General features: G+C 43.2%; 1 protein-coding gene across 1 annotated transcript; it reads right to left on the reverse strand.

The window, feature by feature from the left end:
• Window positions 1-141: 141 nt before the first annotated feature.
• Window positions 142-27,360, reverse strand: FOXJ2 (forkhead box J2). The gene is made up of 11 exons (XM_062487433.1): window positions 25,897-27,360; window positions 11,078-11,430; window positions 10,511-10,585; window positions 8,548-8,616; window positions 8,070-8,210; window positions 7,457-7,655; window positions 5,275-5,598; window positions 4,776-4,877; window positions 4,124-4,324; window positions 3,286-3,384; window positions 142-2,763 (listed from the first exon to the last, which is right to left on the reverse strand). Exons 2-11 carry the CDS (start codon window positions 11,408-11,410, stop codon window positions 2,675-2,677), a joined length of 1,632 nt encoding a protein of 543 aa, XP_062343417.1. The 5' UTR covers window positions 11,411-11,430; window positions 25,897-27,360; the 3' UTR covers window positions 142-2,674.
• Window positions 27,361-27,866: the final 506 nt, after the last annotated feature.

Here is a 27,866-nt window from a genome sequence, read left to right on the forward strand (position 1 = left end):
GTCTCCATTTAAAGAACATCAAGGTGTGGGCTGTCCATTTGGCAATGTCCACACCCAAATTCTAAGGTGGGAACCAAGCCATCCTGACAGGCGCTGCTAAAAGAAAAAAATCAATACTGGCACCAAAACAGTTAAACCATAAACATTCACTTTTTCTTTTTATTAAGAAAGCATGCACAAAAATAAACTCGTGAGACCACGCCCCTCTCTCCCTGACCACTGACACGAAGCATTGGGGGCCACATCGGGCTGGAGGGGCCTGCAAGACCCCTCTGTGAGCCAGGCTGGCCCCCTTGCCCTGCCTGCAGGCCGGTGCCAGCGCACCCGCAGAGCTCCACTTGCACCCGTCGATGTCTTACCACGCACTAACAACGCACACTTGATTTCAGGGGCAGAGGAACGAGGCTAATTTGCACACTGACCGGCATGTATTTACATATGCAAATGAGGCACAACTTAATACGCAAATGAGGCAAATATGCAAATGAGGAGCACTTGGATACGCAGAAGGAGCCATCTTGGTTTGTTTTTCTTCCGGTGGTGTTTTCAGACTTCCACAGGGCCGGCTCTCAGTAATGTCCATTGCAAAACACTTAACTGGCACCTGCCATAGGTTGTCTCTCGTTGTCTCCGGTGCCACTTTCCACAGAAACCTATCACACATGCTTCCAAGCTGTATCATTCCCATCCTGAGGCAGCAGAGATAACAGCTGACTCCATGTTGAAGCTGTCTGGGATTCCTCATTTCTCTTGGAAATGCTCAATGACAAACTCCCCTCCCCAAAACACACACTTAAATAAAAAAAAAAAAAAAAACAAAACAACAAAAAAAATCTGAGAAAAAGGAAAAAAGAAAAAAAAAAGTGTTGTCCCCCCCCTTCTAACGCAATGAGACTCCATCCACTTCCCCAACAACAATCCAATTTCCAATTGGTTTTTCCCTACAGCAAATTTAAAAAGCAGTGCTAGTTCCCCACCTTCCTGCAGTAAGAATAGAGGTTATTACTCTACTCCTGTGCTCCAGGTCTGTCAAGCAGCCACAATAGTCTATTTCTGCATTTGTTCCCTTCACTGGTAAATAGGGAATAAGGGCTGGGCAGAGGCTTTACAAAATATTAAGAGGCAACAAGAGGTTTGACAGAACAGAGCCGTACGAGAAAAGAAGAGGAACACAGGACCCAACTCTGGGCAGGAAGTATCTCAATGCTCACTCCTGTTCCTGCACCTTTTCCACCTTCTTGATTTGCACATGCTGACAAAGCTCATCCTTCAGGATTTACAGTAGATTACATCATCTCCCCAGCTGAACTAGCTGAACTGCAAGGGATCTGAGACACCCTCCTCCCTTTTATACTACACTCTTTGGCTGGTCAGTTCAAAACCCTGCCCCACTTCACCTTCTCTCCCTAATGCCCCTCTTACAAAAACTGCTTGCAAGGGCCTCCCAGTCCCTGACCAGAGGGTCCCGCCCTTGACCAGCAGCCCCCAATTCAGCCCCACTCTGCACAGCAACTTCCTCTGCCCACCACAAGCCCATTCACCAAGCGGGAACCACTGACAGAGGATGTGCACCTACACATTCCTGTTGCTGGCACTCAGACAAGGACAGCCTCCAAAGAAATATGAGGGGTGGAGGACCAAATAACAATTGGACAAATACTGATGGGAGAAAACTTCCAAATTTGCATATAAAAGGGAGAGCCTCACTACATATTTTGAAAAAGAGCTTGAAGGAGTGTGGGGTGAAATGAAAAGCTCTGGGGAACAGAATTTGCTGAATCACATATGACACCCCTGACTGCTTCTTCTACCTGATGGGTATGTAGGCTTCACCTAGAGACTGCAAAAGGCAGTGTAGGAAATGGGTCAGGATCCCCTCAAAATCTCTTCATCTTCACAGATGGCACCGCATTCTGAAACCCAACTTCTCTGCTGAAATACCATCTCTGCTACATTCTCCTTTCTCCAAATTCAGGTCTGCTCTCCCAGCTCAGCTCAGCTCTCCCTACCTCAGGGATTACCCTCTCCTGGTACTTGGGAACACCATTTCTTTTCTTGCAGTTCCTGCTGGTGCGACTAAGTTCACAAAGCTAAGATCACCCCTCCAGAGTCCCTTCAGCCCCCTGACCTTTACAACATTTACGAAACAACATAACTACAGGCTCCCAGGGTCCACTAGGCTCTCTCACTCCAGTAGCCAATACGACAGATTCACCGGCCACCTTGAAGGGAAAGAGGGATTGTTAAACGCAAAATAACGGAGGCAGAGAAAGATGCACTCGAGGATTCAGCCTTCCAAGGTCTTTTCATGGCACCAAGGACCCATCTTCCCGCCCTCCACAGGGCACTGCGCAACACGAAAGAGCCAATCTGATGTGTCCGAGGCCACCAGGGGAGGGGGAGGGCTGTGCTCAATTATTGGTAATAATAATAATAATAACAATAATAATAATAATAATAATAAACAAAAGAAGAAAAGAAGATAAAACAGGACGCAAGGAAGGATTATCTTCGGCAGCATCTTGCGGTGGCTTCTCTGGCGGAGATAGAGAATATATATCTATATACAGGCAAGGCAGGGAGGCTGGGGAGGGTGGTGCTGACACCATTGACCCCATGTCCCCCTCCCCTCCCACGTCCTTCATAAAGGACGGGCTATCAAGTCTGTAACTTGCTAGGTGATCAAGTCCCAGTCGAAATCATCGGGGATTTCCTCATTGGCGCCTGGAGGAGGCACTGGAGGCCGAGGGACCAGATGATGAGCTGAGCCAAAAACAAAAAAAAAAGAAGAAAAAGGAAAGAGAACAGTTAGAATCTAAAACTACATGCTTTTTCACAGTGGGCCCTTGGGCAAAAGAAACCAAAAATTATTTGGGCCTTTTCCTTTAGTCTCTGTCAGCATCTACCAGTGTCTAGGAATGTTCTGCTGTGAAATTCTCCACAGCAGCTTCCACAGAAGTTAAGTTTCAGCCTCCCTTACTTACCTCATAGCTGACTGCTGATAGAGTACAAACAGCTTCATCAACAGAAACGTCTCATGTACAGTTGTCTTCAAACAATTAACTGAGGGTGAGGCTAAGCTACAGGACTGTTTATGTGAAGTGAAAGAAATCAGGCCTTTGAAATCTTAAACCTCCCCAGAGTTATAACAGAGCCCTAAACAGAAAGCCCCTTGCAGTCCACGCTCCGTTGGATTACTAAGTGCTTTGGGAGAAATGCACAAAGGGGTTTGGAACCAGTTCCTTAATGTTCATTGGTGTAATATGCCTTAACATCACCCCTTACCTGGGCGATTATATCCTGGAGAGTCCTGGGTGGAAATCTGGTACATAGGAGATGGCCCGGAGAAGAGATGGGGAGGCTGGGGCTGACCATAGGAGTTCACTGTGAAAGGAAATGAATTAAGAAAACAAAGAAACAACTGTTAATGTTCAGGTCAGAAGTCTTTCTCCTGACTGGGTGGCAGCTCAGCCACAGAGCAACTCACTCAGACCCACAGGATACTGAGGATATGTTCAGCTGTTGGGTCCTAACTCCAAGCTATAGCTTGGTCAGGGATCTTGTTCTTGAAACCAGCAGGAGTTTCTCTATTATTGTAAAAGAAGAAAAATTTCATCTAGAAACACCACAAGCTGGCTCAATATCACCCATTTTGTTCAGTACTAGATGACACATACCATTACAGTTCTATCCAGACCACCATATCCCCTCCTCAGAATGCATCCCCCATTCCTTGTACAGTATTTCTCCAACAAGGGTGCAAGAGCTTTCTGCTTTACTGTTCATGCCATCTGGAATAGCTATCTCTCTACATTGCCATTCCTCTCTGTTGGTCACCTAAAAAAACACCATCCTCTTCTCCTCTTCCAGGTTTGCCTTTTAATTATATTCCTGCCTGGAGGCTGCCTGTCAATAGTAGGCATCACATAACAGCAGTCTGTCCAGACCACAGGTATAGGACATTCCAGTTCTTTAAAGCCAGAGCAAGCTGAGTTGCTATGAACAGCTCTGACAGTCTAGCTCTGAGTTCCTCAGTGCTGCATTGCCTGGTAAGGCTGCAAGTAATTTAGGATACTTGCAGAACTGGGCCTTCATTTTACACATTTTGGTCTCCTCCAATTACCTTGGTTCATGGATTGCTCCTGTTTGCCACTGTTCAGGGCACAAGAATCAGAGATTCGAGGGGGCTGTTGTGGGCCAACCAGATGAGGGAGCTGACCAGTCTGGGTAAGGAAGTGATTAAGGGAGTCACAGAGGTTGGCAATATGGTGTTGATCCAGCGTCCAGTTCTTCCGCTCAGCCTGGCGCAAACTCTCCATGAGCTCTGCAGGGGATAGAGGAGAGTGTCAAAGAGTAGTCACACTGTGATCTTCCCTGCAAAGAATTTCTGTCTTCTGTCCCTAAATCCTACCTCCACACAAACCAAATTTTATTATTTCAAATCTGTCACCAGATTCCTGAAGAGCTCCACATCTAGGATACTGTCACACTGACTCAGATAGGGAAAGGAAGAGTTGGAAGGAAAAATATCAGTTAGGCTTTCTGACATACTTTTATGACTTAATTCTCCCTGCCCCAAATTCTGCAGTGTTCGTCCAAGTGCTTCAGGATCTTTAACAGAACCCATGAAGCAGGGTTCTTTTTAAAAATCACTAAGAAATCCAGGCCCTTGCCACCGTTACGTTGAAAAAAAGATCCCTGCACAGCACTCACATGTTCTAGGCTACAGCCCTAGTCACTGAGTCACCAGCCTTAGTCACTAGGCCAACACTCACCTGAGAATTGGGAGTGCTCAATGCTAGACCAGTTCAGTCGGTTTACCATCTTGAAGCTTTCCTTCAGGGAATCAATGTTGGAGCACCAATCAGGGGGAAATGCTGGAATGAAACAGGGACAAGATTAATACAATAAAGATCACCCTTGCCCTCCAGCCCTTAATATAAAAAGATTGGCCCCTCTTCACCAAAGAGCCTGATGCTACAGCAGCTAGAAATCCTTTCTCCCTTGAAAAACCAGGGGTGGTATCTCCTTTTTCACCAAGGCACTGACTTTATGCTGCATCCCTTAACAAAATCCCAAACCCAGGGTGGATATATCCTCCATTCTCCAGTAAGAAAGCAATCTCCTTCTCAGATTTCAACCATATCTGGCTTTCCCTCATTTTCTACACGTATGTAGGCAATACTTAGGGAAAACTCACTCATGGTATTTCTGTCTGGGAATTTCTCACTGCTCCCTTTCGCCCATCTGTGCTTTCCATCACCCCTGACTCACCAAAGCCAGCATTGTTGATTGAAGCCTGTGTCTGCTGCTGCTGCTGGTGTGGCTGCTGCTGTGGGTGGGAGTGTGGGTGGTGTTGTTGATGCTGGTGGTAACCTCCATGCTGCATCGGGGGCGGGTGCATGGACATCACTGGTGGAGGGCCATAACCTTCACCACCCTGTTGCTTTCCTCCTTGGGATGGGCAACCCTCTGGGGTTGGAGTGTGGAGTGGGGGAGCAGCACCCACTGAGGAGGGGCCTTGCTGCTGCTGCTGCTGCTGGTACATGTAGTAATTGTGGTTGGAGGGCTGCATGTCACCAAGGAGGGAAGAGAAACCTGCCAAGTAAATGAAAGAGAAGGGAGCTTTAGGAGAGCCTGGATCAGACCTTTGCTTACATTATCCAGCTCTAATTTCAAACTGCTCACCCCGCTATTTATGAAGCTTTTGGAGTGCCCTCTACAGGCTGCCAACAACCATCACCTGTGCAGTTATGCCCTTGCTGTGCTCCAGACTGTTCAAAACAAAAGGCTCTACAACAAAGACTCAGAAGGATTCTAGTACAGTGTTAGGCACTTAAGTTCTTCCCTGGATTTTTTCCTAGACTTTCCAAAGTAACCCAACCTCTCCTGTGATGTCATGCACATGCTGTTTTCCTATAAATGACCATAAAGTATACTTAAGCAGCAGAACATCTGACTTGCTCTTTGCAAAGACTCCCTTCAATTCCCTTCTTACTAACAGCTTGGTCAGAAATCTTCACAATTTTTTCTCAGCTTGGTCAGAAATCTTCACAATTTTTTCTCACACTGCTCATAAAAGATCATAAAAGACTCTGCTTTCGTACAAGGAATACTGCACACATCAGGGACTCTTCATTACTTTCATTACTCCTGACTCACTGGGTGTGTCATTTCTATCGTCCTGTATTTCAGGCAACCCCTACACGTGAGAACATTAGGTATTTTCCATACTTCCCCAACAGCAGGAGCTCAGCATCTCTTATGTCTGCCTCCTCTATTCATTCTCCCCACACACAAGGAAACTTCTGTGGAAAACCACAGTCAGGGGCACTTGCATGCCATTTACCTGAGCTGCTCACTTCTTCCTTTGAGTACACTTACCTGACCATCTGCAAGCAAGCCTCACATTTTCAATAGATGCAACATCAACCCTTCAAATATCCTACTACTGTCCCAGGCCAAAAGGATGAATACTGCCATCCTGACGCAAAAGTGGCCAACAAAATTTTTTTTTAAAAACTGCATGTTTTCCTACACTGCCTTGCAGCCTACAACTTGGAGGGGAAAAAACAAGACAGCTGCTAAGTTTGCAGAATCAGAGGAACACACCAAGTCAAGGTTCTTCTCTACATTTTTCTAGCTTGCTCATACTACACCACCTCACACAACAGGCTCCTACTAGGAGTGCCAGCATGATGAAATACATTTTTATTTCACTGAAGCTTCAAGCTCAGGAGGCCCTTTCTGGAGTAGCAAACTTTGCCTGCACTGTGTGATGGCTAATAGCACAGGCAAGAAGCTCATGTAACAACATACTCCTTTTTACACCAGATTAGTATTTAGGAGAGTGTTTAAAGGCAGAAAGAGCTTTAAGTTTTTCTGAAGTATTTTCCATGGGCAACTCATCCCTGAAGTGATTCTGCCCTCTTCTGGCTGCTTATTCAATCCCAGAAATGTAAGATATGAATGGAGTTGGAGACCCTCTCTTCTCCGCTTTCAATCCACAAAGCTCAATTCTTCAAGGCCTTGTACAATCCTACTTTTAACAGATCTGAGCAATGATGATTTTCCACTCTCCTTTTGAGAAACTCCAGATACAACAATCCCCTCCCTCTTACAATTTCTAGCCTGACAGACTATGAATGTTTCTCCGACATGCCTTTCTTCAGGACTTCATTTTTCTCAGCTTCTGCCATTTTAGTATTTGCATTTATATAAACACAAGGCATTTTTAAACCATTGTGCTTTTTTATTCTGAGAGAACTAGGGGGAGCAATGCATAAAGGATGCGCAGATTTCTTATCAGCTCCTGGCAGAAGTAATTACAGCATGCCAAAGAAGGAAAGTCTGTTTGCACAGGCTCCTAAACGAGGAAAGATCTGAGAGATGCCAAATGGACAAGACTGTGTGGGCAGCTACCTGCCCACCCCACATGACGCATGTAGTTACTCACCGTGCTGAGAGGAAGATGATTTCTCCAGCATGGATTTGTAGAGGTTTCGGAAGGACCAGCTAAGATCCTGGAAGTTGATCTCGGAGTAGGAGAACTTGAAGTCATGGTTGGCACTGTACAGTGGGGGTGGCACATCGGCCCCTTCACGGCCCTGCCCCCCTGCTACAGTAGAGGCAACATCCACAGGCCCTGCACCCTGCTAAGGGAGGGAGAAATAAGGCCTTTAGCCTGTACCAGTATTTGCAGCCTGAGACAGAGATCAGACTTGATACACACAGAACATGAACTGATATCCCACATCACGTAGCTCATCTTCCAACAAACCTTCCCAAATGCCATTTTTCTTGAGGAACACCAACCACAGCACAATGGCTCCAGCTTTTTCTTCAGCTTATACTATTATGCCTTTATCCTTATCCCCGTTCAACCCTTTGCTAAAATTCACTTCCTCCTTAGTTTCTATCTCTGCAGTTTCAGCTCCTTCCCTTCTTTTTATTTTTGCCTCCATATCACAATTTTCACAATTCCCTCTCCTCACCACTTCGCTTTTCCATTCATGCACTCCTCCCACTCTCCTTTTCCTCCCACTTCTATCCTTTTCCCTGTGGCTCACCTGACTGTAGTTAGCAATGGGGGTGGTGCTCTGGATCGACATCTGAGGGGTGGCCTCAGGTGGCAAAGAGGCTTCTGTGCTGACTGGAACAGCCCCTCGGGGGCTTTTACTTGCCTCTTGCTCTGGGGAGTCTTGTGGTATCTGTGGATGGGGAAGAAAAAGGAAAGGAGCAGAAATCAAAAACAGATGGAGAAGTGAAACTGCAGATGGGAAGCCAGCTCCCCCGCTGTAGAAGTTCATGGCTTAAAAAAGAGGGGCCTTAGTCACTGAAAAGTCAGGATAAAGGACTTCAAACAAGATTAACTTTGCTACTGAATAGCAGCAGCAACAGGCAATCAGCAGGACATGCACACTAGGTCGTTCAGTCCTGGCCTTCGTCTGCCCATCTACACAACCTGACCCCAAAACATTATCATGGTCTGGTGCTGGAAGGGATTTCCCAGCCCACTCCATGCTGTGTGGAAAGAAAAACACTTACGTCATCATCTGGAGGATGCCGCCTCTTGCGAGATATATCTGGACATGTATCTATTGTCCAGTAAGAGCCCTAGAATAAAGACACATTGGTGAATGAATGATGAAATCACACAGCTTCCTGAAGTAGGGCTGCAGCACCAACTACACACTAGGACCACAAGGACCATACTCTACAACTTCAGACAACCAAGACTCGGGTGTTGGCAAAAAATTCCTCTCTTGCACTAGGTTGCATTGAACTATGAGATACAATGCTACTGGAGGAAGGCAGAATCCTCTACTTCCCATCACTCTTGAGATAGGACACAAAATGATGGCTTGATCCAAGCTAAGTGAACTCTTTTGGGCCGCACACTCCTTTCAGTGGCTTCCTCACAACTAGAAGTTATGATTAACTGATGAGAACCAACTTAACATTGGTATTTGACAGAGAGCATGGTTGTGAGACTCCACTTCAAGCATCCAGAGGCCCACGATGGCTAAGAAATAAACCATGGTTAAGAACTAAAACAAATTATGAAAAGAGAGGTCTGTATAGCTTGGACAAAAAAAAAAAAAAAAAAAAAAAAAAGCTAAAGGAATCAAACCACTGTGTTCAACTGCATAAGGATATTATAAAAGATGACAGAATCAAATTCTTCTGAAATACGTAAAGCACTAGTAGAGGCAACAAATAACAGCAAGGGAAAAGTACAGTCAGATATAAACAAAAATTTCCTCACAACGATGGTGATGCAGAACTAGAACAAGTGCCCAGTTTTGCTATCTCCATCCCTGGAGATATTCAAAATTTGACAGATGTCATCAGGCCTAATGTGCTTGTTCCTGTCTGGGAGAGGATAGGGGTACATGCTGACCCCCAGAGCTCCCTTTCAACATAAAGTAGTCTATAATTATGTGTGTTGTCTTCTAAGTACAGAAAGAACTCTAAAGTGGATTTAGCTTGTTTTAACCTCCCATCTAGATCAGAATAATCTGAATAGGTAACAAGCACTGGTTTTTATTATAAACGCAGCCCAACATCCCAATGAACACTTACAAACATATACCCTTAAGTTAGTTAGGATTTCCCAGCATAAGCCACATAATTAATGGTATATCTGAGCTGTGATCCTCAAAGACCTACTACTTCCATTTACAGATGCCAACTGAGCACCACACAGTCCTTTAAATCTAAGCTGAAATAAAGGCCTGAGTAAATGGTCCTTTCTTGTAACTTTAGGATGAGATGGAGGAGACAATCTTTCTGTCTATATGCATAGCTTCTTGTCCTTACCATCTCCTCCTGCTTATTTGTGGGGTTTTTTGGACAATAAAATCTGCATGACAAGATGCCAAATCTTGGTTTTGCTAGCAATTCCTCTTGCCAATCTATATGTACTATCAGAACTTTACCAGTCCTCAGTTAGCCAACATATTCCTAAATTCTTGAGTTTTACTTGTAAATCATTTCTACAGATTTAAACTATCTGATGATGACATTTTTTCCCAACACCTAATACTTTGCAATCTATATAGGTAGCAATTCTGTTCTCATTTCCATGGATCTTGCCTCCATATAATCCATGATGTCACATCGTAGTCCTAGTGTTCACCAGCAACCACTGTGCCCTTTCATAACAGAACAGGTTGGACTGTGCCCACATTTTACACACAAAGAAGAAGAAGAAAAAGAAATAAAACTAATAAAGTACATTCAATCACACTTTTGACTTCTGCCAGTATCTTTAAAGTCAACTGAAGACCACAGATAAGAAAAATAATTACTAAAACCCTTGAAGTTCCTTTACAGGTTCCCTTTAAGTAAGAGCTACTGTAGCCAAAGGACTGCAGTAAATCTTAGTACTGCTTCCATTTTTGCATACACTTTAGGTTTCAAATTCCAACCACGAATTAGAAAGGGCAACCCCAGCTTATTTCCCTGCAGTTTTAAATTGCTTGCCCAGGAGCAGCAGATTTCTTACCTTCCCAGGATCATCTCTTGGTCGAGGCACCTTTCGAAAACATTTATTCAGAGAGAGGTTATGACGAATAGAGTTCTGATGAGAAAGTAAGAGACAGAGGTAAGTGCTACAACAAAAACATACAGTCTTCTGAGTATGCCCTGGAGCAGGTAGAGAAAATAGGATGGTACATACTTAAAAACCAAAGCTCACTAGATATTGTTGGAATGGGGCAGGAGCTGTGGTAATTAAGATGGTAATATGGGGCTGAACCACCTCTACACCTATAGAAGGTACAATGAAAATAGTATCAGTCTGATGCAGAGTGTGTTCCATGGGGGTTTTTTTGTTCTGTTTTTCCTGGTTGGTGGTGGTGGGTTTTGTGCATACTCCTTCTTAATGGACCACCACATATGTTCAACAAAATCCTCAGAGAAAACTGGACTTCTGGCTCTGCATTTTCTCCAGTTGGTCAACTTAGTTTTAGATCAGTCTTATTTTAATCAGTGAGGCTATTTTGCATAGAATTAAAAAAGTAAGTCTTATAATTAGGCAAAAAAAGGGTACTTCGGTGATGCAAGCCCTCACCTTCCAACCAATACCAGCATTTTTGTAGTAGGGAAAGTTGTCACAGATCCAACGGTAGATCTCACTAAGCGTCATCTTCTTGGCAGGTGATGAGTTGATGGCATATGTGATCAAAGTGGCATAGCTGTAACGTGGCTTCCCATCTTGGTGCACTGCTGCCTCATCCTTACTCAGTGTGGCATTGGGATCTGTTGGTGAGCCTGGGGGACACTTCCGGGCAGACCCTGGAGGTCCTGCTTGTGAGGAACCCCCTAATTTTTCAATAGTAGCCCTTAAAGTAAGCTGTGGGAGCCAGTCTATGGAAGTGAGGCTGCTTTCCAGGTCAGAGGCCATGGTGCTGGAAGCAGGAATATCTGTGGAGAGGAAAGGAAACCCTTGAGACACAAACAAGGTGAATCCTAAGAACAGAAACATCCATTTGCATTCTTCTTTTGCCATCACAAATACCTGTATCAATACCTACTTCATGCACCTTATTCACAGCTACCCAGAATCATTCCAAAAGGCCTATGACTGTGCCTCAGGGAGGACCATCTGTACTGACAGCAGCTGGGACAGAGCTTTTTAACACTGATGGTAACGTTGCTAGGGCAGTCTTACTCAGGGCACTGTTCCCAGGTAAAAAAGCCAAGATCTGTTTAAGTAAAGTGGAGCCCTTTCAGCAGGTATATCACATTCACTCCCTTACTACATAATCCATATAACCTTGCTACTCTTCACCACAATTACCTGTAATCCAGTAGGTTTACAGTGTCAGGTAAGAAGAAAATCATAGCTGAAAGGGAACACTCATTCATGCCATACACAAACCACAATTTAATTAGATCATCTGCAAAGTCAGGACTATCCTAATTTGAGGGCAAATAAATTTCTCTCCAAGGCCTAGCCTCTCTTTTTGCATTAGGTGACATTATAATGAATCCTATTCCTTAGAGCTAGGATTACATACCTCATTTTAAAACACCAAGATCATGCATAATACTATATATAGATAATTACATCTACCATGTCAAGTTGGAACAGACTATATTAAGCTTATAATAGTTAAAGCTTTGCCTACCATAACTAGATTTTCCTAAAAATATATATGTATTTATTGATTTAAATCCTGCTTCATTCACAAAATAGCAGGCAAGTATTTTCTCCAATTCTGAGACACAGAAAAAACTTACTTGTCTGAAATCACACAAGTTTGCTGCAGGAAGAGACTCAGGATCTCTTATCTCATAAATGTTATACACTTCCCCCCATAAAAATAAAACACACCTGGCTACCAGTTCTATACACGGATTTCTGTGTAACAATTATTTCATAAGAAGAAAACATTTAGCAGCCTGAACTTGTATGAACTTGCACAGTTAGCAGTCTAACTTTTCTGTAGTCCATTGCAGTAGACAAGGCAGCAGAAAGTTCATCATTCCTACTCACAACTGGCTGCATTACTATGCTGGGAGCAATCCTTTGAAGTCTGGACTGAGGCAGCTAAATTTCCAAGGCCATGACTTGCACTGCTCTTTGTGTAAAGAGAAGAATCGTGTCTTAAAGGCATGCGAGTTCTACACCTTTCATTTCTGAAATTAGTCTTTCCATAAGATTAAACAGTACTGTCTTTGAGCATGCTGGAGCATACACAAGGCAAACAAACACACTTATGCATGTATAGCAAATTAAACACTTGCATACATGTAAGAGAGAAGAGACTGACATGAACACACTCTGCTTAGGAAAGATTCGTCAGCAGACACCTCCCACTGAGTGCATCACTCAGATGAGTGGATCAGATGAGACAGGGAGACACCCATCTGCATGAATACCAATTAGATACTCGTTCTAAAAATAGGCATTTGACAATAACACAGTGTGGATGCACAGATCCAGACACAGATGCACCCAGCATTCTGACACTGAAGCTATCCATTCTTCCCCCACACCCATATGCATGACACCTTTCACTTCTGCACTCCAGTGCCCTCACAGCACTAAAAAATGAAGTCCACACTCCAACGCATTCACATGCACTAAACCTTTCATTTCCATGCATGTGCTCACCACACCTCCTAGGGCTCAAACACCTACACAATACCCCAACAAACTCCATCTCTCAGCCCTCATAGGCAGTGCCTCAGGAAGCACGTCCTAATTGCACAGCTAACATCCTCACTCACACTCTTAGGCACCCACAGACCGAGAAGTACAATTGCAGCGCCACAGCACCTATGGCAAGTGGCAACATTTTCATGGCTGTGGAGGAAAGACAAAGCCCACTAGTTGCTAACTTACCTATCTACTCATCTGCCACACTATCACTTAGGACACGACGACTACTTGCTGCACAGCTAATTGAGCCAAGTGGCAAAAGGCTTTCCATTATCCAGCCCCCTCAAGTTGTGCTTTATTGAATAACTCATTTTGACTAATTTAATCTAGTAGCAAACACTTGAAATTTACACAAATGAAAAAAGTATAGCAGGACTATACCTTTGTGAATAATACAAGGGAAAAACCAACAATACATTTTTATCCAGTGGGGATGGACAGACCACCACATAATCAAAACACAGCTACACTCACATGATAACTTCACAGGTAAAGCCCTCATTAAAAGTAGTATCCCACTTGGAAGAGAACAAACATGAACTAAATATTAAATTGAATGCTTCATTTTATAAGTGTCTCTCATAAATTTTTATTCCTATGGTGCAAGCAGAAAAAAAATTACTGCTTCCTGGTAAACCATTATGAAATATCAGTTGCACCAACAATACAACTCCTAAGTAAAATAAATAAAAATCTCTCTGCTCCTCCCTCTCCCCACTTTTTTTTTTTTTAAGACAAGCACAGAAATCAAGAAAATTAGGTTATAAAAGCCGATGGCAGATTAAGATACCAATCTGAAACACCAGAAATTCAAAGAAACAAAAGAAAGCACTGTTGTTTTCACAGCGCTTCAGATGTGCCCAGGTCATGTCAATAGAGCATCTGGGATGATTGGCTATGCAGTAAAATGTAAGGCTGATATGCAACATCCCCATCAGCAAATACACAAGCTTTTGTGCATTTGTAAAAAATATACTTGTCAGGGAGACAAGCAAAATTAGAATTGGGTCAGATTACACCCACACTAAGAAATTGAGTATTTTCATTCTTTGGCTTATAAAAATCTTTGACAAGAAAACAAAATCCAAAAATCTTTAAAAAAACCAAACCAAGCCCTGTGTCTATATATGCACTTGTCACCCAGTACTGAAACAACCACTTTTCATTAACACACAGCAGCTTTTTAAGAACATATATGCTACACAGTAATTTAGGACAGAAAGTGAAGACTCAGACAAAATAATAATCACATGGGAAATTTCAAAGCAGTGGAATATGACCTTTTTTTCCAAGTTTTCACTTGATCATGTTACTGGATTTGCTGGCTTTATGGGATCTGTAATAATCAGTCATAAAACATTAGTTAAGGTGACAACTCCAGAACACTTTCAGGGCAACAATAATTCTGTGTAATTGGCTACTGAATTATTTAAAAGAATACTCGCTATGCAGTAAATATTACTGTTAATTTATGTTGCAATTCTCATTCACCTGACCCAAGTCTTTGGTGCATCATGTTGACACTACTTAATGGCATGACAGAACAAGACTGCAGCCAAACCAGAGCAGCTGATAATTCTTCCAACTTTCCTTTCCCAGCTTATTGCCTGGCAAATCTTTTGAACTTTTCTCTTATGATCCCACTCAAACAAAGAAAAAAACAGTAATAACTAATAAACACATTGAACTGAAATCAAGGATGCTTTAAAAATCCTACCACATTAGCAACTCGGAATTAATTTTTTAGAAGTAAAAAGGAAGTCAAAGACCAGAATTCACAATCTCCCACCTTACAAGGTAAATGCTATCTGTTTATGTATTTGGCTGAATCTAAAAAGCAAGGGCAGGGTACCCAAGAGCATAACCACCATCAACAGCTAGAAGGTGACTGCAGTCTTCGTACTAAATGGTTACAGTACAATTCAAAGTCAGACAGGTCAGAGAAATGTAAGGAGTCCAGACAAGCACTGATCCCGATCCACAGTTCAACAGACAGGAATCTGTCCAATTCGTAAGAAAAATGTATTCAATAAAATCCCTGCATTGAATACCTTTTAATAACCACTAATTCACTTGGGACTAGTTATACTTCCCTACAGCTTTCCAGGAAAGCTACTGCCTTACTTTGAATCTTTGCAACTAGCAAATGGAAGCTCCTGCTGCAAATGCAAGCCAGGCTTCTGCTGATGGGACAATAAGGGCCATCCCTTAACAGCACTGAAGAAATCTGTACTTTGCTACTTTGCAAATGCTCACTCTAAGCCAGTCAGATCTTATCCAGGATCACTGCTACTTGCCTATCAGGACAGAAAAACATGAGATGTGGGGAGCAACACTCTAAGGGTCACACTGAACGCAGTTAATAAACATTTATAGCCTGAAGCATTTTCTAAGGCTGGATTCAAAAGCTGGTCAGGCAGAATCAGTTAGGACTGAAGTAGGGAGCCACACAGTGAATGGCACCGTGCTGTGCATTGCCCACAGAAGAAGCCTATTCTAGAATAAATCTCTACATTTACATTTTTCTGTGTTTACTTTCACTGTTACTTTATTTGCTAGTATTCTGATCCAATGAAACACTGTGACAAAAAGATTTAAGGGATACTCCAGTTTCTGAACATGAACTTTGAGAGAAGAAATGCAAAACAGACTACCAAGCAATGACAGACACTGCTGTAGAACACCTATGAACATAAGACCACTACTATTTAGGTGCCCGAAATACAGATCCAGTCATCTAACTAACAATATCCATTTAATATACTCAGAGATATCCCTAGTCTCTAAGGTATTTAGCAAATAAAAAACTGGCAAAAAAGGACTATCTGAATGCAACCTTTCTGAACTAGTGCTACAATGTAAGTAGTAAAGTAAGAATACCACATGCATGAAGAAATGGAGAGCCTCTACTTTGGTGAAAAAAATAAAAGGCAGTTCTGATGTACCTGTGTAAACTACACACTCAAAAAACCCTGTGTCCTCATGCAGTACAAAAACGGGGAAATAACCAATTTTGCTGAGTGTAGAAGTAAGAGAAATTTGCCATTTTAAGATGTGTGCTCTCCCTCAAAAAGAAGGTAGTGTGAACAAAGACGGCAGGAATAAAACACTTAAAAATTTGATCTTCTCTAAGCAAACATTCTCACAGAAATACTTGTTTCATGTAAGAAACAAGGAAAAAGGATACTGATTATCTGCCCTGACTGAAATTGCTATCCACCAGTTTGGTAAGTACTTGTAAGAAGCCTTCAGGAAATGTTGATATTTCTAGAATCAAATGAAGAAGGAAGAGAGGCTGCTGTGTATTGTTCATAAAATGAAACTTAACCTGGAAGGAATGATAGGTGTCATGTTAGTGACAAAAAAGCATTGCAGTTTGACAGCACCCTTCTGTCTGCAGTGCCATATGAAAGGAGGAAAACCCATCCCTGGGACAAGGAGGTAAGAGAAATTCTCATACCCTGGAACCATGCTTTGCTTTTTGGGGAGCAGCAGAACAAGCCAAAAACGTTATCCCAATTAACTATAGGCTTGCAGATGTGGTAACAGAAGACACATGGTTCTCACTAATCATGAGCCACAAAGGGAAAAGGGATCCAACCAAAGGAAGCTAGTGTCACCTAAGAGCACACGACGTGGTATTGCCTGTGAGTATGAACTGTCACAGTGTGCACCTGTCCACACGTCAGGCTCGGACTCCACAGCCCTGCCCCAAACCACTGCGTGTGCAAGACAGCGCAGCTCTGAATGCTCAGTGCTATCTCATGGAACACAGGCAGTACTGCCATTACGGGATCCTGAATGGAAATTTTGCTCCAAGTTACACAAAACACCGAGATGATACTGAAAATTACCAGTTAGAGGAAGGAGAAAGCTTCTAGGCCATGTATAGCTTAATATAAATCGCTGGACTAATTGTTTTGTTATAACTGAACTGTTACACAGCTATGACTTTCCTTTAACAAATAGAAATCTCAACAAAATAAGGTTCATATTAAGTCTCAAAGAAAAATAAAAAGGAAAATTTGCTTTCACTGTCATTACAGATTAGATAAATATCATGATAGCGCATTTATCATACGACCTTTTGATTCCTTCCATTTTGTGCAAGGTGCAAAAGCAGGCCATAAATTTGTATTTTGAATTTAATAAATGAACAGCACTGACTGTGCAGGCATTTTTGGTACTAATGAAGCATGAAGTCTCCTGAGAACTATAAAGTCACCCAAACCCTCATGCTGGAAGTGCATCAGGATTCAATTCCAAAGGCAATTATGTCCTAGCTTTGTTTGAAACTGACAAATGGTATAGTTTACAAAACCTGACCTGCTTATTTAAACTTATCAACAGATGGCATTATAGCCAAAGTCTGAAATATGCTCATGTCAAGGGAGGCAGTATCTTTATGGGCATAACAGGCTAGGATTGAGCATAGCTAGGGCCTTGCCAGATTTTAATAAGACCAACTAATCAAACGTTTTTGTTGTCTGCTATATAAACATAGAGGGGAAAAAAAAAAGCATTGAGAAATACTACACAAACATTGCAGACACCCCTGCAGACAGTCTGAAAATATGTGTTCAAAGTTAGGACTAGTTTGTTTATTTATGATGCTGTGTAAGGTAAAATGGGGAATATGTAACACCTGTCAAAAGAAAAAGTAAATGATACTGAGAATACTGGTATACATAAAATACTTTTGAACTGGAAATTATTTCCTTTGTAATAAGACTACTAGAAAAGATTTATTCTAACAATAAGCCAAATGTCCCATGACAACCCTCCCAATAACAGATTTGAAGTAAAAAGTAAACCAAGCACTTTGAAGAAGTGCAATGAAAATACATCACCACAATAGAAGTGTCTCTGCAGCATCCCTCCACCCTCAGTACCGCTACGCAATATTTCACCATTGGAAGTAGGAGCTGTAATTCCAGGCATATGCCAAGGCAGGAGAGAAATCTTTGACATTTGCTTTAAGAATATTAACAGAACAATTACTCTTACACTGAGAAAGGTATAGGGAACTGGTTTTGGAGTAAGTCAAATTTATGAGCACATATCTGAAATTAAATTTTCCCTTGGAAACGGGGAAGTCTGTGGTAGAGAAACAGTATGTAAGAGCAGGTATTTCCCTTAGCCCTATGAGAGCCCCCAAGCTGAAGGATTTCAATTTTACCTGCCTATCAGAATCACATCCAGTAACAAACCTGCAGCACAAGACATGAAAACATTGATTTAATACCAGATTGTCTCTGAAATTAGAGACAACATCAGATCAGCATGCAGACTATCTTGCTCAGAAGATCTGCACAGCATTACAAAGACATACAGAATTAACCCAAGTTAAAAGAATGCAACAGGCTTATAAACAAAAACTGTATTCTTACATTAAAAATGGGTCTCTTGGTGAAAAATTACTGTTAGCCTTGCATTTAATGACAGCTTTCTGTAATGGTAGAGAAAGGAATGTCAGCAACATACAGGGAAAATTAAAATCTGACTGCAAGTGGTCAGAACTTGCTCACCAAAGGCTGAACCACTGAAAACAGAGTAGTCAATATGAACTCTGCAACAGTTGCTGAAACAACCACAACCCACTTGTGGAAATGTGTATCAAGCAGTAGCAAGAACTCTGTACTGAATTCAAAGGAAAAAAGGAAATCGGTATCAAGTGCAGATTAGTTGTATACCACGTGCCCAAAATGTACATAGAATGCAAGCTCCCAGGGTTGAAATTACCAAAGCACTGCAGAGGAGAAGCCTGTCAAAGAGGAGTCTGAGAGCAAAGCACAGCTGAAATTGAAGTTGGAGAATGATCAGAAGAACCAAATAATACTGTGTGAGGCTTATAAATTAAGTCTCAACCACTGTTTTAACATAATTCCTTTTTACTATTCTGCTAGCTGTTACTCTCAAACTGAGAGAACTCTCTTCCAGTGGAAAAAACACCTGACAATTCCTGGCCTGGCTTGCAACTCAAAAAGATTTGTACCATGCTTGAAGGTCAAGAGGATTCAGAAGCACACTGCTACAGAACACATACCCATTAATGGTTCCTCCTTGTTTAGAACACTAGTAGTGCTTCTTCGCTTTCTGCATCCTACTCACAAAATGCTCCGTTTTGTGTATCATCCTGAAACTACATCTTCTGTTCATCTTCTTACAGCCACTGAAAGGAGTCCCTTTCTTCCACACACATGCTTGCCACAGTTGTCACCTTGCAGCTGCAAGTAAATATTATTCTGCTCTAACCTTGAGCATTCCAGCCTTCAAGATGTTGCGTCTTTGCTTATGAAAATCTGTATTTCTTTTGCAATCAACCTTCTTCACAAAAGGAGCCAGGGAGAGTGCATTACATACAGTAAGACGACTACATTTGTGTATCAGACCTTTGAATAATTTTCAAAAATGCAAATAATAGCTATTTGCATATTTGAGAACAGCTAACTGCAAATATGCAATTAACAGTGGGACCCAATGATCTTAGACGCCTTTTCCAACCTTAATGATTCTAGGGTTCTATGAAATAAGTAGTTTCCAATATGTCTGGCCTCTATTGGCTGGCAATATTCCTGTGTGTATCAAGGTATGAGTCAGCTGAGGAAGAATGCAAAGAGATGTTCATGCAAAAAAAATGGAAAAACACAATGTCACACTTTGTATTGCTGGCAGAGCAAAGGACAGTGCAGTAAGGGACAGTGACAGATAGGGGAGAAACAAATGTGAAGGCCCCTTAGAGTGAGCACAACAAGCTGGAACCTTATGTGGTGGATGATAGCCAAAGCACAGGCTTGTCAAGGAGGAGATGGCAATGTGCTGAGAAAACACGCCAGGAGGAAAGCTTCAGCAGTCATATTGCTAACAAGACGAGAAGGTAACATGGGTGTCAGAGGCCAGCAAGAACAGCTCGCAGTAACAGCAATGGTAAGTGAGGGAAGAAGCACATGGGTTACCCAAAGAGACTCAGAAAGAAGCAGCAAAAGATTCAGGCCATGAACGGGAAGAAGTCCTAGGCTGTATGTTCAGAGCAAGAAGATGTTATGTGCCCAACTGTGGAAGCTTGCAGCAGAGGAAAGCAGGAAACAAAGGCAAATCTCAAAAGAGTTTTCTCAAGTTCCATATTGGCCCTCAGGGGTCTTAAACTTGCAGCAATTAATTAAAAACAATATGTTAAGGTAGTATGCAAAGTTGCATAATTTAATATCCCTGGCATGAAGGAGGCAAAGAAAAGCAAAGAGAGGATACTAGAAGTGGGTCAATGTGTCTAACTTATGGAAGAAAAAATGAAGGGAGGTAAATAGCTTAGTGCAGAGGCTACTGAATGAATGACTAGAATAGTTAGGAGGGAAATCAGGAAAATACTGTCACAAAAGTCAAGGGAGGACAAGATTTCAAGACTGGGCATGATCAAGTGTCAAAAACAGCAGGGAAGCCAAGAAGGATGAAGACAGAACAGAGACCCTGAGACTTGGCCAAGAAAAGGTCATTAGAGATCTCAGGAGAAGCTTCAAGGGAATGAGAGTATCTGTACTGAAGTCAACTTTTAAACCGTTCTAGACTGCACACAATCACACAGAATCTTTAAACTTCAGAGTGACTGGTCCTTCAATGAAACAAAAATGCATTGGGGCATTCACTGTTTCCTAATGCCACAAAAACCGGCATATAGAGGTTTTAAGTGCAATATCACATTGTAATTAAGGCAATCAGCAGCAAGAGCAAGCAGCCATTATAAAGTGGTTTTCATCTTTATACTTCGGAACCCTTATAAAGGATCAATAACCAATTCCAGGATAAATGGGAAGCCATGCATGGAGAAGCATGCAGCCCAAGGTCAGATGCTATTCCAGCAAAGGAATAGCAGAACCATGAAAAGAACACTGCTCTCCCAACACCCAGACCAGTTCTCTACATCCAAACCTTGTCTGCTTTGTTCAGGTAGAGATAAAAAGAATTTGAGATATAACTATTCTAGCAGCTTGTTCATTTTTTCTCTGCAAGTTCCTGATGGGGAGGGAGAATTTGTCTTGGTTTTACTTAACCATAGTTTTTTTTAGGGGAAACTGAGAATTCAGGAACTTTGCTCCTTTAATTTGTGACCACAGAGTGTTCAGATTCTTTCCCAATTATTCAGATTTGAACTTTTAACAGTAATTACATATTACTGCTATAATCAGCTACAGTCTTTATAGAGCAGAGAGCATAAACAAAATTTGAATTGCTAATGGTGAAAAACAAAAAAAGCAAATATTTTTTCCTCGAGGTATAAAAGCTCTCACTCATCATCTCACCCTGTCCCTCATTACTCAGTCTTTCTTATACATAAAAAAGGCCAGAAAAAGAACACACATTCCCTTAGTTCTTGATTTTACAACAAATAAATTGACCAGCTCAGAAACATGAAGAATGGGGTACTGGGCCTTGCACAAAACGCTCAGCCCAGTTCAGAAAACCAAGATCCTCCAGTGCTAGAGGGAACCAGAGAATGCAATGGAAGGGGTTTTTTTAATTCTAACTAACTGAAATCTAGCTATTCCTGAGGAAGGAGAGGGGCCAGAAGAGAAGGGAGGGTGGAAGACTGAATTAAGTTGGACTACAGAGACCAAGTGCCATTCCTCAGCCAAGCAGAACTGAGTATTTTCAGTGATTAAAAAAAGTTTTGGCACATAATCTAAAAAAAAGGCAACCAAGAACAGGTCAAAATGCAGGTGTGGAAGTAAAAGCAGAGCCTGTGAGATGCAGTAGAAGACTCCTGCTAGTGAAGAATCCTAGTGAGAAGATGAGGGATGCTTGCTTGATAAAGAGAAAAGCAGCATTTTAGACTTCTAGGACCACAGGACAGAATGCCAAAGCGACCACAAGAGAAAGGAGATGCAAAGAGCAGGATCAACTGAGAGGAGGAGTGGATGTAGGAGGAAATGCAAGTCGAGAACAAGGCAGGCTGGAAACATGCTGGGCCTTATAAAGGTGCAGGAGAGGAACATGAGTGCCACATGATGCTGCGGAGCCTAGGGATTCAGGAAAGGTCAGGCACTAACAAAATCTCTGCTATCTACCTTTAAATCTTTGCTGCCTACCTAAGGAAGTATCAGGTTCATCACAGGAAGACTGGGTAGGTCAAAGACAGATGGATAAAACAACAATCTAGTTCAAATCTTGGCAAAGCACCACAGGATATAGCATTAGATTGGTTTTAAAGTTGGCTGTGAGATCTCCAAATTTTGAAATATCCACAGTACTTTGCATTTGCACTTCAAACTTAAGATGAAAATTTGCAATTAATTAATTGTGAAAACATACTGCAGCATGCTTGATCTCTCTCAGTAATACACATACACAGAGAGCCTTTAAAAGTGAAAAACATGAGTTCGGGGCAGAAATAGGTTACAGATTTTTATGTTCATCATATATCCTTTAGAAGGAAGAAGGAAACAAAACCAGCAAAATGGATAGCTGCAGCAATACTGCCTCCTAAAAAGACAATCAGCATTTGGGGCCTGAACACATCAACTGGATATTCTTGCTAAACAAACATGCAACTGCCAACAATACAACAAATTAAAGGCTTTTCTTTAGGCTTCAGAGTTAAAACAACTGGAGAGTTGGAACATGCTAGCTACCACATTAGGTTGCCCATTAATCTAGGGTCCACTCATCTTCTCTAAGATGCCTCCCAAACCAAAAACAGTATCCTTCAAAGTTTCAGTTCTGAAGCAGCACTCAAAAACAGATTCTGCAAATGCTGTACTACAAAACACACACAAAATGTTTTCTGTGTGAGAATCACTGGTTACTATTCTACCCAAGACTGGGAGAAGCAAATGGAAAAATGACCCCAGAAACATTTTCATCTTTTGGTTGCTAATGACTGAGATTTCTTGTCCAACAGCTGTGTAAAATGAGATAATCAGCTCAGTCCTGCTCTTGAGGGACAGCTGTCCATATCACAGTTGCCATTAACCACACCTCCTTTCTGACATTTGAAGTAAAGGGCCGAAGATCCAAAGTGAGATGCAGACTGAATCTCCCATTATATGAAGGTCACCTGAAGTTTAGGGAAAGAGTTAGCAATCTGTAACTTGTACCTCTGTGGTAAGAATAAACTTCTTCAGAGACACCAATATTCAACTATATTTTTAGAGGGGGGGAAAAAAACCCAGACAAAACCCCAAACAAGAAGGATTACAGTAGTCACAACCCTCTCTTGGACTGAAAAATTAGATCCCAACTCCTCAAACTGTGTCATTCTTACATTCCAACTTTTCGAACTCCTTATTCTATCCTAGAAACTTGCCTACAAAACCACATTTCAAGATAAAACCCAAGAAGTTATAGAACACGTACTTAAACAGTATTATAACCTCATGATGTTTCAGTAACACAATCCTTTTCCTATAACTCTTTAGACCGTCTCATTTTATTTTGCTTAAGGGCTTGACCTGAGAAATGCCACACTGTCAGTTTTCAGATGAGAACTGAGTGTCCATAGGACAGGATCAGACTGCTTCAACTTAAGAAATCAACCTTTGGAAGCATGAATGTCCAAATTTAAATTTGCAAACCCATATATGCACAACTAAGTGTCTTTTTCCTCAAATGCAGAAGACTCCATTGCTTCTGTTGAAGCCAACTCTGCATTCTGGGGCGTTCACAAGAATTAGGCTATTTACTCTGGTACATTAATGTGGTTTTTAAAGTCTAATTTTAGGTGGTCAGGTTTAACATTCTTATGTAAACTCTTATAACACTTGCATTTAAACGTGTCTATAAAGTACCCTGCACTTTCCTGAAGATAAATAATACTCTCCCTTTTTCTTGTATAGATACTTTTGTATAAAATAAATGGTGCAGAGCAGCTGCAGTATTCCATCTCAGAGGAAGCTGCATTTTCACCTGTGATAAAGATTTGATGTGAATACCATCATTACTCTGAAGAGCTGTGCTCTTGAAAAATTATTCTCTAAAATTTATTAATATGTCCCAGCTTTTGTATAACTGTGTTTTAGATTATGAGATCTTTAGAGAAGAGACTGTTTTAATTTGCTGTCCAAGTCAGTACTGAATGCCTTGGCATCAATTAACAAATAAATAACAATTAGTCTATAGCACATCACTTCCAGCCTTTTATGTCTGTAATGAACATTTAAAGCTCAGGCAGCAAATACAAAATCTTTATCATTAATGGAAAAAAAAAGGTTTAATATGCAGAAAAGCAATTGTTGTGGAAGAGCAGAATTTTGTTAAGGCTGGCAAATATATTCTGTAAAGTGCCCTGGCATCCATCAGAGGCAAAAGCACTTGAAAAATGTCAAGTCATTACTGTGAGGAAGGGGGCAGCATGAGGTAAATTAACCTCAAGAGCATGAAAAGTCAGTTTATCCCCTTGAATGTACAAAGGCCAAAATGCCTCAGTTATCTCTTCCCTTGTGCTAGATAACGCAGCTCAACTCAAAACAGGCTGATTGCATAACTATAGGGCAACAGGTAGGAGGGCATCTAACAGTACCCCCAGAACATATGTATGCTTGCTGGTTCAGCCTTCCCTTAGAAAGAGCCACCTTCTGAAGCTATGGATAACTGACAGCACTCTCTGCCAAAATGGGGAATCACTTTGGCATCTTTTGTCTGATCTTGCAATCACATTACATACACCAAGGAGTTCCTTCTTCAGGGACTCCCTCTCCAAAACGGCTCCCTGTCCTAGCACTTTGATCCTGGATTTCCTCAGTGCTACCTCACTAAAACCAGTAATACCTCAGGTGAGATATCCAAGATTCTTCTGCTACTGGAATCTGCTTTGGCTTTATTTGAGATGAAGTCTCCCTCCAACTTGATTTCTCAGGAAATCACTACGTTGGTGTCAGAATACTCTTTGTGGCTGGGAATTAACTGCCTCATTTACAAAAAGCAGCAGCTTGGCTCACACAGCACCAGCACTAGGACTCAGATTCCTAGCCCCTGAATGCAGGATAAAACACCGATGAAGAACTGGTGGCAACTGAACGCCTTCTTTTGGCTTTCAGAGCAGGTTCCACCAGCACTGTCACAGCTTTCATTCCCAGGCCCCTGAGCACCACAGACCCACTCTCAAGGGCACTCTTTCCAGAATTCATCCCACAGTCCCTTAGGTACATTAGGACACGCATCTCAGTGTATTTGCACGGGGATCTGTAGGTTCAGACCCCAAGCACATTGAGGTCTGCATCACACAATTATTTCATTCCCACGGTTACAAGCATAGAGGACCCACATGGAGAACTGACACTCCACCCCACAGGTGCATCCTTGGACAGTGGCACTACAAATCACTGCTCCTGTCTCCTCAAAGCTTTTTTTGGCCACTATTATTGCTCTCAATGATCCCTAAATGACAGAAATTAATTCACACCAGTGATGATTAAGGCTGAGTCTAGGATGAATAAACCACAGAAATAAAACAGAAGGGAAAGGGAAGAGAGGCTTCTCACAAATAAATAGGGCTAAGGTCTCCCATAAACTAAATAGTGAGGGAAAGAATCAGGTCAGTTCCATATAGCATATAAGGGAGCTAAATGACAGACTGAGGAAGACATAGAAAAAGGTGGGGAGAGGTTCAGAAACAGAAAGAGCTAAAAGATTAAAACCAAGCAGATACAGTGACAGAAGAGACACAGAAAACAAGGACAGAAGGTGAGAGAGGACAGCTAGGAATAGAGAGGTGATATAATGTGGTCACTCACTCTGTCTGGAAGATTTTCGGGAGGGAGGTGGATTATCTTCAGTGCCGGTTGCTGGGGTGCTGCCCTTCACACTCCTTCTCTGAGACCCATACTCAGACCGTTGTCAGCTATTCCAAGGGCTTCTTCGAAAAATATTTCGAGGGTGAAAGGATTGTGGATGAAATCAGGATCTTGAGTATTAAAACAATCTGCTTGGGATTGTCAGTCCCCTAAACTGATGGTTTTATCCCGGGATGGAGACCCTCTCTCCCTTTCAGCAGCTAACTACTAAAGGGGTGTTCCCCTGGGAAACAGCCTCTTCACTGATGGTCAGATTATGTCAGAAATCAATTTCCCCCAATATGCCAACCTAGAAATATCTTTTCTCTAGGTACACCTTGCCTGTAAGGGGGGGAAGAAAAAAAATCTCTTCCGCTAAAACAATTCTTGCTATCTCTGTGGATATTGACAGTGAAATCTGCCTTTTCCTTTCCCTGTTACTAGGAGGTGTGTCTTTTCTCCTTGCACGGGGTATTTGAAGAAAACCCTCTTGGGATTAGGGGATGAGGGATCTTCCTTGGGATGAAGGAGGATGAGATCAGTATTGGAAATTACCTTTATCTCCAGTTAACAGCAACTGGAAAAGGAAAGAATAGCTAAATCTCTCTCTCTGCCTTTTCTCCCTTGTTTTGCTCTATCACCTGCTAAGCAGATGTAAATTAAAATTACTAGGTAAGTATCTGGAGCTCCTGCTTATTTCTGTCTTGGGAACTGCCACTCCTGGGCATACAGGATTTCTTCTGTAAAGACTCCCGCTACTACCTGGTCTGGGGAAGGGCTGTCTGCTCTGTCTGGGAGACTTTCCTCAGCAGCAGGAGGGAGTAGGCAGCAAAGGTTATTCTCACAATCCTCAGGAACTGGGATCTGAGGACACCTCTCCCCTTAACAAGTATCGAGGGAGCTCCAGAAGGCTCTGTTCCACGCGAGGAATAGCAGACCTGCTTCTAGATAGTTACTAGGGCTGGGTGCTGGGGGCCTCCGCACACCCTGGGCTTGTTAGTGGGGAAGGGGGCAAGTGTTAGCTCCCTCACCAGCTGCGGGGAAGGGGCCAGGCAGGGGGGGCCGCCGGGGTGTCCCCACACCGGGCGCGGGGCTGCCTAACGAGGTTGCGGACGGGGCGGGGGGCGGCGGGCAGGGTCTCTCTCCCCCACCCCGGCAGGCTACGGGGGTGTCCCCCCACCCCGGCCGCTGTCCCTGGCTTCCCCCCAGGCCCCAGCTCCTCCTGCCCGGGCTCGGCTACCACGGGAGGCCGCGGCGGCTCACGGGCCTGAGCGGGGCTGCGCGGCGCCTCCGCCACCTTCCGCCGGGCCGCGGCTTCGTCCCCGGGGGGCTCCCCGGGCTCCGGTGCGGGGGGCCCGGCCTGGGCGGCGCTGACTCTCTCCAGGCCCCGCCGCTCCCGCGGCTGCTGCTCCGGGCTGCGGCTCTACTGCAGGCCCCGGCTCCTCCCCGGCCACCGCTCCGCCTCCCCCGGCTCCCCCCGGCCGCGGCCGCCCCCGCCTCCCCGGGTTAAGGAGGCGCCGGGCCGGGGGAGCTGCGACCGCCCGCCCGCCCGCTCTGCCAGGCGGAGGGGAGGAGCTGCCCGTCCGCCGGGACCGGTCGAGGCTATGCCCGGCGGCGGGGTTCGATTCACCGCGGAAGTGGCCGCGGCACCCTCGCTACCAGGCCGCTGCCAGCAGCCGCCCTTCGCCGCTCTAAGCGGGGGGCAGCGGCTGCGGGGTCACAACTGCGGCAGCCGGTCATAGCCCCGGCACGGGGGCTCACAAATGGGCACCCTGGATCGGGGTCTGCGCCCTGGGTGGCCCGCGCTGCTCACACTGGCCACGTAGTGGAGGTACCCTGCTTCAGCCCTGAGTGCTCCGAGTCAACTCCCACCCCAAAACAATGCAGCCCTCCGTTCGTAGTAATCTTCCCTCAAGCCTTGTGTGTGTCCA

The sequence above is a fragment of the Cinclus cinclus genome, chromosome 2, assembly GCF_963662255.1.
Source record: "Cinclus cinclus chromosome 2, bCinCin1.1, whole genome shotgun sequence".
NCBI lineage: Eukaryota > Metazoa > Chordata > Aves > Passeriformes > Cinclidae > Cinclus > Cinclus cinclus.

Coding starts and splice junctions, on each gene's coding strand:
- FOXJ2 (XM_062487433.1), bottom strand. CDS start 11,410: ATGGCCTCTGACCTGGAAAGCAGCCTCACTTCCATAGACTGGCTCCCA. Junction 8,211..8,547: donor GGCATCCTCCAGATGATGAC/GTAAGTGTTTTT, acceptor CCCCATCCACAG/ATACCACAAGACTCCCCAGA. Junction 7,656..8,069: donor CCATTGCTAACTACAGTCAG/GTGAGCCACAGG, acceptor TCCCTCCCTTAG/CAGGGTGCAGGGCCTGTGGA.